The 11873-nt window shown below is 45.9% G+C and overlaps 1 protein-coding gene across 1 annotated transcript; it reads left to right on the top strand.

The window, feature by feature from the left end:
* Window positions 1–4227: 4227 nt before the first annotated feature.
* Window positions 4228–11061, top strand: ATP5PO (ATP synthase peripheral stalk subunit OSCP). The gene is made up of 7 exons (XM_075262577.1): window positions 4228–4355; window positions 6135–6185; window positions 6919–7029; window positions 8372–8501; window positions 8971–9083; window positions 9969–10055; window positions 10884–11061. The coding sequence occupies exons 1-7, from the start codon at window positions 4326–4328 to the stop codon at window positions 10995–10997; spliced, it is 636 nt and encodes a 211-aa protein (XP_075118678.1). The 5' UTR covers window positions 4228–4325; the 3' UTR covers window positions 10998–11061.
* The last annotated feature ends 812 nt before the right edge of the window (window positions 11062–11873 follow it).

Here is an 11873-nt window from a genome sequence, read left to right as displayed (position 1 = left end):
GATCCCTTTGCAGGTTGCCCCGTGGTTAGACTCCTCCTCATTGTCATCTCTCTTTTCTCACCCTACCCTTGGTCCCACGCTTCGGATTTGTTCCAGAGGCCTTGTTCGCTCCACTCTCCTCCCTAAGGATTCCGCTCTTTTTCCAGTGCTGGGCAATCCTGCCTTTCCACCTGGAATGTTTGACCGAGTTTTTCGTAATTGGCGCCGTCATGGGATTTTCCGTGCCTGTCACTTCCAGGACGCAGGGGGATGGACTATACTTCTGAATTCCCAGGCCCCTCCTGAGCTGCCCCCTTTGGATGCTTGGCGGGGGATGCAACTTCGTCACTTTTTACATTCTCTCCCTGCTCCTGCAGTGTTCCGCGTCGAACCTACCCCCTTGGAGAAGATTTGTGTTGGTGCTGGCCCCCTTCGCCACTCCCTCTCGCTCACTTACCGGATCCTGGTTGAACCTCCAGAGGATTTTGTTCCGCCGTTCTTGCTGAAATGGGAATCTGATTTGTCCCTTTCCCTCTCTCAGGAGCAGCGTAGGCGCATTTTTCGCCTTTCTCATACTGCTTCCATCAGCTCTCGCCACCAGGAGGCCAGCTACAAAATCTTGTCCCGATGGTATAGGGTTCCTACGAGACTCCATGCTATGTTTCCTCAGGTCTCCCCATTATGTTGGCGCTGTGGCGACGAGGGCGGCACACTGCTACACATTTTTTGGTCCTGTCCTGCCCTTTCGTCCTTCTGGGAGGGGGTCAAGCGGATAACCCTCCAGCTTACTGAAACTTCTCACCATTTGGGCCCTGCCCTGTTCCTCCTTAATCATTGTGAGTCTTCTGTAAAGGTCTTTAAGCGCTCCCTACTTAGATTCCTGATCCTCGCTGCCCGGGCTTGTATCCCCCTTTTTTGGAAACGAGTGGATCCTCCTCCTCTCTCCCTCTGGATTTCGAAGGTCAACGAGATAATGCACATGGAAAATCTCACGTCTTTCCTGCATGGCACGACTGAGGCGTACATCAAAACCTGGTTCTACTGGTTCAGGTTTCAACAGTCTGCAGAGTACCGGACGCTCCTGGGCTCTGACCCCTCCTCTGATTGATGCTCTTGTTGTTCGTCTCAGGTATTTGACCAGTGGTTCCTCCCGAGCCCTTCCCAACTGGCTATGGTATGGATGACCTGACGAGCGCTCTCACTGGTTTCCTGACTGCTCACACTCACCCCTACCTACCCTTTCACCCCCCACATTTAGTCCTCTCCCCCACCCATCTGTCCCACTAACCCCCTCCCTCCTCCCCCCCCCCTTTTTCCTTTTTCTATGTTGTTTTCTTTGTCTTTAATTTTTTTTTTTTTTTTTCTTCTATGATTGTATTTTGTGTTGCACTGTGTGCTTTTTCTGTTCGCAGGGTGGGTGTTCGCCCTGTAACTTGTAATTGGTTTTTCTTTTCTTATTGTATAAAAAAAAAAGAAGACAAGAACCTCAGGTAGCCTTGTCTGGTCAGATGTTTCCCTACTACTGTCTTGTAGTACATGGATAAATAGTTGTCCTTGTGACATGCAGACATCTTGAGTCCACTAGAGTGACTCTAGCTCAGGCAGGAGGTGAGCCTGAGAGCATAACACCCATATAGAATTTCCATATGTCTTGGATAAGGGTTGTCTACATGTCTCATCTTCCATTTTGAGTCAAAAAACTTCTTGTAACGTGCATGCCAAAACCTCTGTCCGTGGCTGCCCACAAATTCCTCGGGTGATAACAGCTGATTGTCAAGGGTTTTAGCAAGCAGACCTTCTGTAAAGCAGATAACTGGGGGTCCTCATTTGGTAACCTGCAGCTTGGAAGGTCCAGAACTTGTAAATGTAATACAGATACTGAAATGTGACTGAATTATGGCCATCTGGCTTGGCCTAAGGGGATGAGATTTGTAACTAAGTGACATTAATTTTGGGTTTACACTGAGCGTTATTGCTCAAATACATTTAGAAATGTATTCAATTTTATACGAAAAATGCATGCTTTTTTAAAAATAATTTAGAGCAGAAAGGCATCATGTAAACCCACAACACAAATGTTAGACTGATGGTTACAGTTATTAATAATAATAATAATAATCATTTTTTATTTATATAGCGCCAACATATTCCGCAGCGCTGTACAATTTGTAGGGTTCAAATACAGACAAAAAGAGACATTACAAAAGAAATAATCATTTCACACAATGGGACTGAGGGCCCTGCTCGCAAGAGCTTACAATCTATGAGGTAGAGGGGGTGACACAAGAGGTAGCAGGGGCGGCATTGCTTATACAGAGGTCAGACAATTTTGTAATAGAGGTTACTGTCATTACAGATAGTCCTCGACTTACGACGTTGATCCGTTCTTACGCGGCGTCATAAACCGAATTTCGATGTAAGTCGTAAACATACCGTACGACGCCGCGTAGGAACGGATCAACGTGATTTAGTGTGCAGTGGCTCAGAACCAAGGAAGACTGTACCATATACAGTACAGTACAGTCTTCCTCGGTTCCGAGCCGCTGCACACTAAATCACGTACTGTAGACGGAGAGCTGGCAGCTTGCATTTATGAGGGAGCTTACTTTTTCTCATAGGAATGCATTGGCCAGCATTGATTGGCCAGTGTACAGCATTCGGCCAATCAACGCTGGCCAGGAGGCGGAGTCTAATATTGGACCACAATAGAGACTGCTTTGGTCTGGTCTTAGACTCCGCCTCCTCACAGACGAGCCTCTGGCAGAACCAGCATTGATTGGCCGAATGCTCTACACTGGCCAATCAACGCTGGTCAATTCATTCCTATGAGAAAAAGTAAGTTCCATCGTAACAGCATGCTGCCAACTTTCCTGACTAGTAAGGACGAGCCTGCAGCAGAACCAGCGTTGATTTGCCGCAGGCTCGTCCTTGCTAGTCGGGAGTGCTGGCAGCTTTCTGTTACGAGGGAGCTTTACTTTTTAGCTCATCTCTAGTCTTAACCATGAAACATCATAACCCGAGGACTGTATGAGCTGTCACTAGTCGTGTCCTTTAACATGCGGATGGTGCTTGGACATATAAAGTTAACCTGAAACGGCCTCATATCCTGTGGGGTAATGTTGGAGAACAGAGGAGGGTTAATTTTAGGGGATTCAGAAGGGTTTACATTAGGAATTGTGATAGGCCTGTCTGATAAGATGTGTCTTTAGTTTACGTTTGAAGCTGTAGAAATTGGGAGTTAATCTGATTGTCCGGGGTAGAGCATTCCAGAGAAGTGGTGCAGCTCGGGAGAAGTCTTGTATACGAGCGTGGGAGGTTCTGATAGCAGAGGATGTTAGTCTTAGGTCATTGAGTGAATGGAGAGCACAAGTTGGGCAGTAGACAGAGACAATTAATAATGAATGTAGTCATGCAGGGTTACATGACCACAGGGTTGCAGTATCTTGCTGGCTGTAATGCAACCACAATAAGGCCGGGGTTACACGCCAATTTTTATCCCACTGAATTTATGCAATGTACTGTCTCAAATCACAGACATGTTGCACTTTACCACTGAAGTCTAAAAAGTCACGTGACTTGTGACCTGTAACAAAAATCCCACAAGTTCTGATTTTCATGCAATACAACGTCCTACACGCATATTGCAATTTTTGTTGTGCAACTTTTGTGTGACTTTTTGACCTGCGTGGCCATGTGGCCTCCTCTAATCATGGAGTTAGGTCTATATGACCATTTTGATTGCGTGATCCTATTGGGTGACCTAAGATTTCCATGTCGTGACCGAGCACTGCTGGATTTTTCTGTGACTAATGTGATTCCATCCATTTATTTTAATGAACAAGTTGCAGGGCGGCATGGCTGGCGAACTTTGGTCACGGTACAGAAGTTGTCGCCACGCAGCCCTAGCCTTAGTTGCGGTGTAGTAACGCGGACATGGCGATCTCATCCCATGCAATTACTACAACTGGCCATGTAGTCCTAGTCTACGACTCGCCTGTAGCATCGACTTTGCCGCAGTTAAACATTTTATGTGATTTCAGTCCATTTTACACTTCCAGTTATATAACAATAATATACAGAACATATCAATAAATATCTATAGTGCTCATCAATATAATGTAGAGTTTTAAGCCATTTATCTTATTACAAAATACGCATGCGCCTCGCGGTCGGAGCGCTGTAGAACCGCGCATGCGTTGTAACCTCTGCTCGCACTCTCCCTGCCGTACTACGTTACCCGGAAGTCAATGCGAGGCGGAGCATTTACATATCTGACGTCACGACGCTGCACGTCCTCTGACTCGTGGGAGGCACCGGTTTGACCTAGACAGCGGCCGGAGGAGAAGATGGCAGCGGCAGGCAGGATCTCCTTGAAGGTAGAATTTGCGGGAATAGAGGGGGAGAAGCTGCAGGAAGGGGAGAGGAAGGAGCTGAGGAGGGGGAAGATGGCTGCTCTGTGCATGGGTGAGACTCACCTTCAACGAGTCTTATCCATAGCCTGTAGTGACATACCCTATACTTGTCAGCACACTGCCGGGGCTCAGCATGGTGTGACCTGCTGGATATATATATATATATATATATATATATATATATATATATATATATACACACACACAATGAGTATATAATGTGTGTGTACTAAGGCCTTGTGACTCTACGTACGCCGTGTCAATGTCAGTCGGCTGCTGTAAGGCCCACGGTTAATGTATAGGCCTTAAATGTCTCCGATCGCTAGGCCTGCCATGATCCCAAGAACGTGACCCCCCGTGTACGTATGTATGACCACCCCATTCACTTCTATGGGACTGCCCGGGATACCAGAGTACAGCACTATCTGTCCCATAGAAGTGAATGGAGCGGAGGTCACGGTGTTCTATTCATCCCTGTCATTGGAATTGCAAGGGAGCCCCCCCACTCATCATGTGTGACCTGTCCTGTGGAGGACAAGGTTATGTCGAGACAACGGCACAGATAAGTCCTGCAACCAAATCCATCTGTGTGATGTGAGGGTCGGGTGAATATTTTACAGTGACATAAAAACCCCAAATGCGACAGGTTTGGATTATTTGCAACAAAGACAATTCTCTGGTGACCTGATGGGTCCTCAGGTCCAGTGTTGTGTGACATTGTGACCCTCACATCCTCCTAGAACTCTAGGGGTAAGTTCACACAATTTCTGTAGGTGGATTTTGACCACTAACATGTTTTTTGCAGCATTTTTTTTCCACCTCCCATTCGTTTCAATGGACTGTGCAACACAGAATCTGCCTGGAGACAAGTCACGCCGCTTCTTTTTTCTTCTAGTAGAGAATACAAACTACACGAAGATTTGGTCTCCTATTAAAGTGTGAGCAGGTTTAAGAAAAAGGGTCTCTGGATCTCCAAAAACTGCACCGCACCTGTCCATGGGCCGTGTCTGGTATTGCATGACATGAGCAGCAGTACCAAACACAAGCCCTAGATAGGTCTGGTGCAGTTTTTGGAGATCCAGAGACCCTTTTTCCTAGTTCTGGACACTCTTTAAGGTCACAGAGCTGTCTCACCTTGAAGCACACACTTACTGCAGTCTCAAGTTCAAGTTTCCAACCACTTTGACATCCAGGATGGGAAGGAGTATAAAGTAATATTGGAGAAACTGAACTGCACTGCCATCTATAAAGAGGTTCTGCTATGATGGTATCCTCTTTGTGTGGTCGTGCCCATTGATCAATGATCCCTACAGGACCGTGGCCAGAAGAAGCTGTGCATGGTCTTACATTTCCCAGGTTGCTGAATGGGCAGGCTGGGTATGACAGATCAAGGGCACTCATTATTAGTGGCGTGGAAAGGTGACAGACATTCGGTATCTGCTCAGAAGAGCTTGATATGGAGTATAAAATAGAAACAAAAAGTTCTAGGTGCCCACTTAATGCCCCTCTGCTGTGTTTGCTGCAGTGATGTGGTGACTCTACCCAGGGACATCTGCAGCGGCCATTTAGGTGGCTAGGAACATTATCACTGTGGCAAAGTAAACAGCGACGGTCGGGAGGTCCAAACTATCGTAGTGAGATGTTCCTGTGACCCCTCCATGGGGGGGAGGGGGGGTAGATCTATAGCATGACCCTATAACCTGCACAATGACCTGATTTTGACCTTGATGTTTTCTCTTCCAGGTGCGTTCCTTCAGCACAAGCGTCTCCAGACCTGCTGCTAAGTTGGTCAGGGTAAGTCTGCGACAAAGCTGAATTCTCTTTGGCGTTGTGTCTGGCACTAGGGGCATGTTCACATCAGAAAAATCCAATGTGTATCTTTGTTGTAAAGCCGGTCACTCAGTGTGCGGCCTCCCACCATTGTTTCTGGTGCTGAAACTGTCGTAAGATGGGTCAGTGCACTAAAACATCATATCTTGCGTTGTTCCATGCTCAGGGCTCGTTCACATCTGCGCCCAGGTGTCCGTTCTGCAGGTTTCCGTTTCCTGCATAAAACAGAGCAGGATATGGAAACCTGCAGGAGTCTTTCATTTGAATGGGTTTGAAAGATGTCCGGCCGTGAGCGGTGGTGAGCGTTTTATGCTCTCCGCCGCGAAACTGTGTTTCTTAATCCGGACACAGAGTCGGACATGCAGTACTCTGTGTTCGGCACTCCGAAAGCACAGAACGGAGTGCTGAACGCAGGTGTGAACCTAGCGTCATTCAGAACCTCAGACTAGAGGTTTTTGTGACGTAAGATACTGATGTGCTTTATGTCGGCCATCTCCGGCGATCCCAGTGCGATAAGTTAATCAGAGGGGACGCGTCTACCTCCACCGTGGTTATGGCGGGATTGGTGGCGGCCTCAGCGATCAGAAATTCCTCCTCAAGAACAAACACTTGTCATGGTATAAGCCCTTTAGTGCATGTTCCTGGGGAGGGAGCAGTTCAAGGAATTTTTCTCCTAATTTATTTCTTTTCTCTCCAGCCGCCCATCCAAGTGTACGGTCTGGAGGGGCGCTATGCCACCGCGCTCTACTCTGCCGCATCCAAGGAGAAGAAGCTGGATCAAGTGGAGAAGGAACTGAACAGAGTGTCTGTGAGTGACTCCATTATACCCCCTACATCAGGGGTAGGGAACGTACGGCTCTCCAGCTGTTGCAAAACTACAACTCCCAGCATGCATACTGGCTCTGCTGTTCTGGGAACTCCCATGGAAGTGAATGGATCATGCTGGGAGTTGTAGTTTCACAGCAGCTGGAGAGACAAAGGTTCCCTACCCCTGCCCTACATGAAGTGACCGGACTCATAAGGTGCCCCCTTGGAGTGAACCTGTAGCCTTCAGCTGGGAGACAGAGGGTGGAGTCTGTAAATCGGGTCACTGAGAGCTCTGACCAATCACGTTCACAGCAGTGAATGTGCGATTATATAAAGGCATGCTTATTATATTTTGCACTCTATACTTTTTGGGTGAGATCGGGCAGCATCCGAAATCTAGAGTTGACTCCATTAGTCGTGACCCAAATTGTTACCCTCCTGTCTGACACTAACATTGGCTAAGGGTATGTCACTCGCTGTACGCTATCCAGTCCAATTCCGGGGTGTAGAAATAGGGGTGTGGCATGTAAAATGGGGAGTGTTATCAAATAATCATTTATTAATTGCAATTGAGGTACAATGTTAAGTTATTCTTGATTTTGATATAGGCCCTAATCTCCCGCCCCTACTTTTGGATATAGTGAGTCTGCAGAAGGGAGAGATTACTTGCCCAGGTCATAGGTCGTCTTATATGGCCGCCGAACATTTCTCCTAGCAGATCCGGGGATCGCCAGCCTGGCTTGTAGAGTCACACTCCATTTTTCTATGAGAGTCTGGATGGAAGGTTCTCATTGACTTGCATAGAAAAAGGGACTTATGGCTGTGTATCAGCAGGTCAGTCTACCGATCACATGACCTCACAGGCTGCTATGTACAGAGGTGACAAATATCTCCTTCAGCAGACTCCCTATACCCAGTACTAATGGGCTGCGAAGTGAAGAGCAATTATAAAAGGGTTGTCCAGGAATTGTGTAATAAGAACAGAACTTGAATCTGATCAGTGGTGGTGGGGGAGCTGACAGCCAGCACTTCACATGGATTGGCTGATCAGTGGGGGGGTCTGACAGCCAGCACTCCACATGGATTGGCTGATCAGTGGGGGGGGTCTGACAGCCAGCACTTTACATGGATTGGCTGATCAGTGGGGGGTCTGACAGCCAGCACTTCACATGCATTGGCTGATCATGGAATACATGTGGTCCCCTGACTATTTGGTGCATTGAGCTGGAATTGGATGGCTCAGTGCACTGTATAGTGGTTGGATATTTCAGTCAATGGGATCTGAGCGTCAGCTCTATGTTGTGTCTGGTACTCAGACTGATTTGTCCTCTGTTGTCTTCCAGACTCTTATTAAGGATCCTAAATTATCCACCATCATCACAAACCCCCACATCAAGCGCAATCTGAAACAGAAGACGGTCACCGACCTCCTGGCCAAGGAGAAGTTCTCCCCAATCACCTCCAACTTTGTCAGTGAGTACTCACCCTCCTGCATGGGATATTACCACCTAAGGGCTCGTGTACACTGGGAGGTATTCCTATTTGGAATACAGGGTTGCCCAGCTCCTCCATCTGGCAGCTGCTGAGTACAGGGGTGACAGCTCTCTCCATTCCCTTCCATAGGAGTTGAGAGATGGGGGTTGGACCCCTGTTGGCTTTCTAAACATTTTTATTTTTATAAAGTACGGTAAATATTTGTATTGCCCATTAAATAATTCTGGAGCTTGCGTTCCTAGTGCCAGTCCTCTGTTATTCCTCCTGGCAATTTAAGCTACAATTCGTGTTGTCCCTGCACAGTTTGGCACAGTTCTGTTGGTGGTTACATTGTATAGGGGCACACTATTGTTAACACAGGGGAAGGGGGATACAGTAACAAAACGGTGTATTCCTACATTTCCAGTAGGACGGAGTGACATTATTACTTGTGTGTTTCCCTTCCCAGATCTGCTGGCTGAGAACGGGCGTCTGCGCTATACTCCTGAAGTGATCGGTGCTTTTGCTAAAATGATGAGTGCTCACCGAGGAGAGGTGCTGTGCTCTGTCACCACGGCCGCCGTAAGTGTCCAGTCTACAGCTTTTAAGCGCTGACCAGCAAGATGTGGACATGTGTCGTGCTAAAATTTTAGGCAGATGTCCGAAAAATGCTACACAGTAAGAATGCTTTCAGAAATAGAAGGGTTAAGTTTTTTTTTTTTTTTATCAATTAACAAAATGAAGAAAAGAGAAATGTAAATCCCATCAATATTCGGTGTGACCTTTGCCCTTTGCCTTCCATCAGTTCTTCGCGATTCTTGCAGACAGGTTGTTCACGTCGCCATCTTGGAGAACTAAGCACAGAGGGGGGCGGGACGGGCATATAGTCACTTCCAGGACTCCTCCGCCAAAGGGCAAAGGTCACACCACATATTGATGGGCTTTACATTTCTCTTATTTTATTTTCGTCAACAAAATAATTAACCCTTCTATTTCTGAAAGCATTCTTACGCTGCAGCATTTACGTCTACCTGATACTCCTGCCCAGTACTGTAGCCATTAACGTTATTGAAATGTGTCCTGGATCCCAGTCCTGGGAAGGAAGTTTGGAAATGTCTCCTCCCTCCCTGGGCCACGGTGTGGTCTTGCTTTTGACTGTTGTGAGCTGGCCCGGACTTTTATCATAGGTGGCTTGGAGGGGCAGATCAGAAATAAAGAATTTACCCATATAAACCGCTCAGGATCTTGCCCTGTTGTATCCTGTAGTAGCCATTCCCCTACCCTGTGCGCACAGCTGTCTATTGGTCTGATGGTATTTTGCACCCTGTCATGTTCTGTATGATGTGAGATCTGCTGTGTGACTGGACCGCCACCATCTATTGTATGTCTGGTGTCCCTATATACTTATTATATGACTTGTGTCCTTATACAATATTATATACTCATTGCACAACCATCTGATTTCAGCCTCTGGATGAAGCAAGCCTGACAGAATTAAAGTCTGCCCTCAATGGTTTCCTTGCAAAGGGAGAATCTCTGAAACTGGAGACCAAGGTGAGTGTTACTAGACGACATAGGACTATGAGGTTGCTGTGTGATGGACTGGCATCATTACTCTCCAAACTAAGAGAAACAGAAAGGCAGTACTATCTGTGCCTCCATTTACAGTAAGGGAGAATGAGGCAGTACTATCTGTGCCTCCATTTACAGGAAGAGAGAATGAGGCAGTACTATCTGTGCCTCCATTCAAAAAAAAAAAAAAAAGACACCCTATCCGTCCCCATACACGGAAAAATAAAAAAAAAGTTACAGGTGTCAAAATATGGCAACTTTAACCCCTTAAAGACCAAGCTACTTTACGCTTTTGCGTATTTGTTTTTTTACTTCTCACCTTCCAAAAGCAACTTTTTTTTTTTTTAGTCACATGATGGCTTATTGCTTGTACTACCCCCATTCAATATCCAGTGCAATGTATTGGGAGGCTGGGAAATAATTCAGAAAGGGGTGGAATTGGGGGAAAAAACACGCATTTGCGCTAATTTAATATTGGTTTATTGTTTTATGGCATTCAGTGTGTGGTAATAGTGACATGGTTCCTGTATTCTGTGAGTCAGGGCGACCACGGCGATACCAAATTTATGGAGTATTGTAATGATTTGATAACTTTTAAGAAATGAAAAACTAAAATAGAAAAAAAAAAAAAAAACAACCTTTGCCACCATGTTCTGACAGCTGTAATTTTTTTTTTTTCATATTTACAAATATGGAGCTGGGTAAAGCATCTTTTTATGTGGGACAAGATGGCGTTTTTATTGATACTATTGTACCTGCCTTTAACTTGATGATTTCCAACACTGACATTCTCTTCTTTTGTTATTTCAGACTGATCCCTCCATCTTGGGAGGAATGATCGTGAGCATTGGGGACAAATATGTCGACATGTCCACAAAAACCAAGATCCAGAAATTGACCAAGGTTATGAGAGATACGGTGTAAGAGCGTCCTCTGAGTAGTCCCGTTACCTGTAACTAAGTAAATAAATAATTTTACGGTGTGTGAATTTGTGAATTGTCTTGAGTTTCCTAAAATGTTTTTGTTACTGACACGTAGAACTGAACAGACACTCAGACTGTGATATGTCCTTTCCCCACCATGTGTGATGCTGGTCAGGAGAAGTTCCTACATGGTGTATACAGGGCCTGGTTAAATTTTGGATAAGCTAGACATTAGTCTTGGGCTGACTGTACCCTGCCACCTTGGGAGGCTATAGAGACTCCACCTATAAGATATGGGACCATTAGCATGAGCTTGTGAGAAACCCAAATACTGATTCACAGGGTATACAGAATGATGTATCATGCCTACATGGATTTGCCCTATATTTGCAGTTGTGTTCTTGGCTCTCCTGTGTTATGAGCTTTTTTTTTTTTTTTCCCAGCTATTTGTGCTTTTGTACAGTTACTCCTGGCAGAATTACAGTTATAGAAACCAGTAGTAGTTATAATGGATAGGGGAAGAGGGCAGACTTCTCTATATCATACCCCTTGTCTGCTCCTGTTAGACTCCACTCTCCTGACAGTACAGAGACTAAATAGTATATCAGGCACCAAAACTAACTGCATTGATTGCTCGGGAATGGTGGTGACTAGAGAAAAAAAATTCCAACTGTGCCGGAATCAGCGGAGCAGCACCTAGTGACAAATGTAAAGCACTGGACTAGGAGGTGGTGAATGGTCCTCTTAAAGGTACATGGATATTAAGCAGATTAATACCTCCCCCTTCATGGAAGCAGTGCCCCCCTAATGGATATTTTAACAGGATAATACTGTCACTGCAGATATTATTCAGGAATGTTCTAAGAAAAGTGACAAA

The sequence above is a fragment of the Leptodactylus fuscus genome, chromosome 2 (assembly GCF_031893055.1).
Source record: "Leptodactylus fuscus isolate aLepFus1 chromosome 2, aLepFus1.hap2, whole genome shotgun sequence".
Taxonomy (NCBI): Eukaryota; Metazoa; Chordata; class Amphibia; order Anura; family Leptodactylidae; genus Leptodactylus; species Leptodactylus fuscus.
The sequence above is the reverse complement of the archived record's forward strand: the minus strand, read 5'-3'. Positions and strand labels throughout refer to the sequence as shown.

Bases quoted from the DNA above. Each gene is read 5' to 3' on its own strand.
- ATP5PO (XM_075262577.1), top strand. From the start codon at position 4,326: ATGGCAGCGGCAGGCAGGATCTCCTTGAAG. The intron at 7,030-8,371 runs GTGAGTGACTCC...GTTGTCTTCCAG, and splicing joins AGGAACTGAACAGAGTGTCT to ACTCTTATTAAGGATCCTAA. The intron at 10,056-10,883 runs GTGAGTGTTACT...TTGTTATTTCAG, and splicing joins CTCTGAAACTGGAGACCAAG to ACTGATCCCTCCATCTTGGG.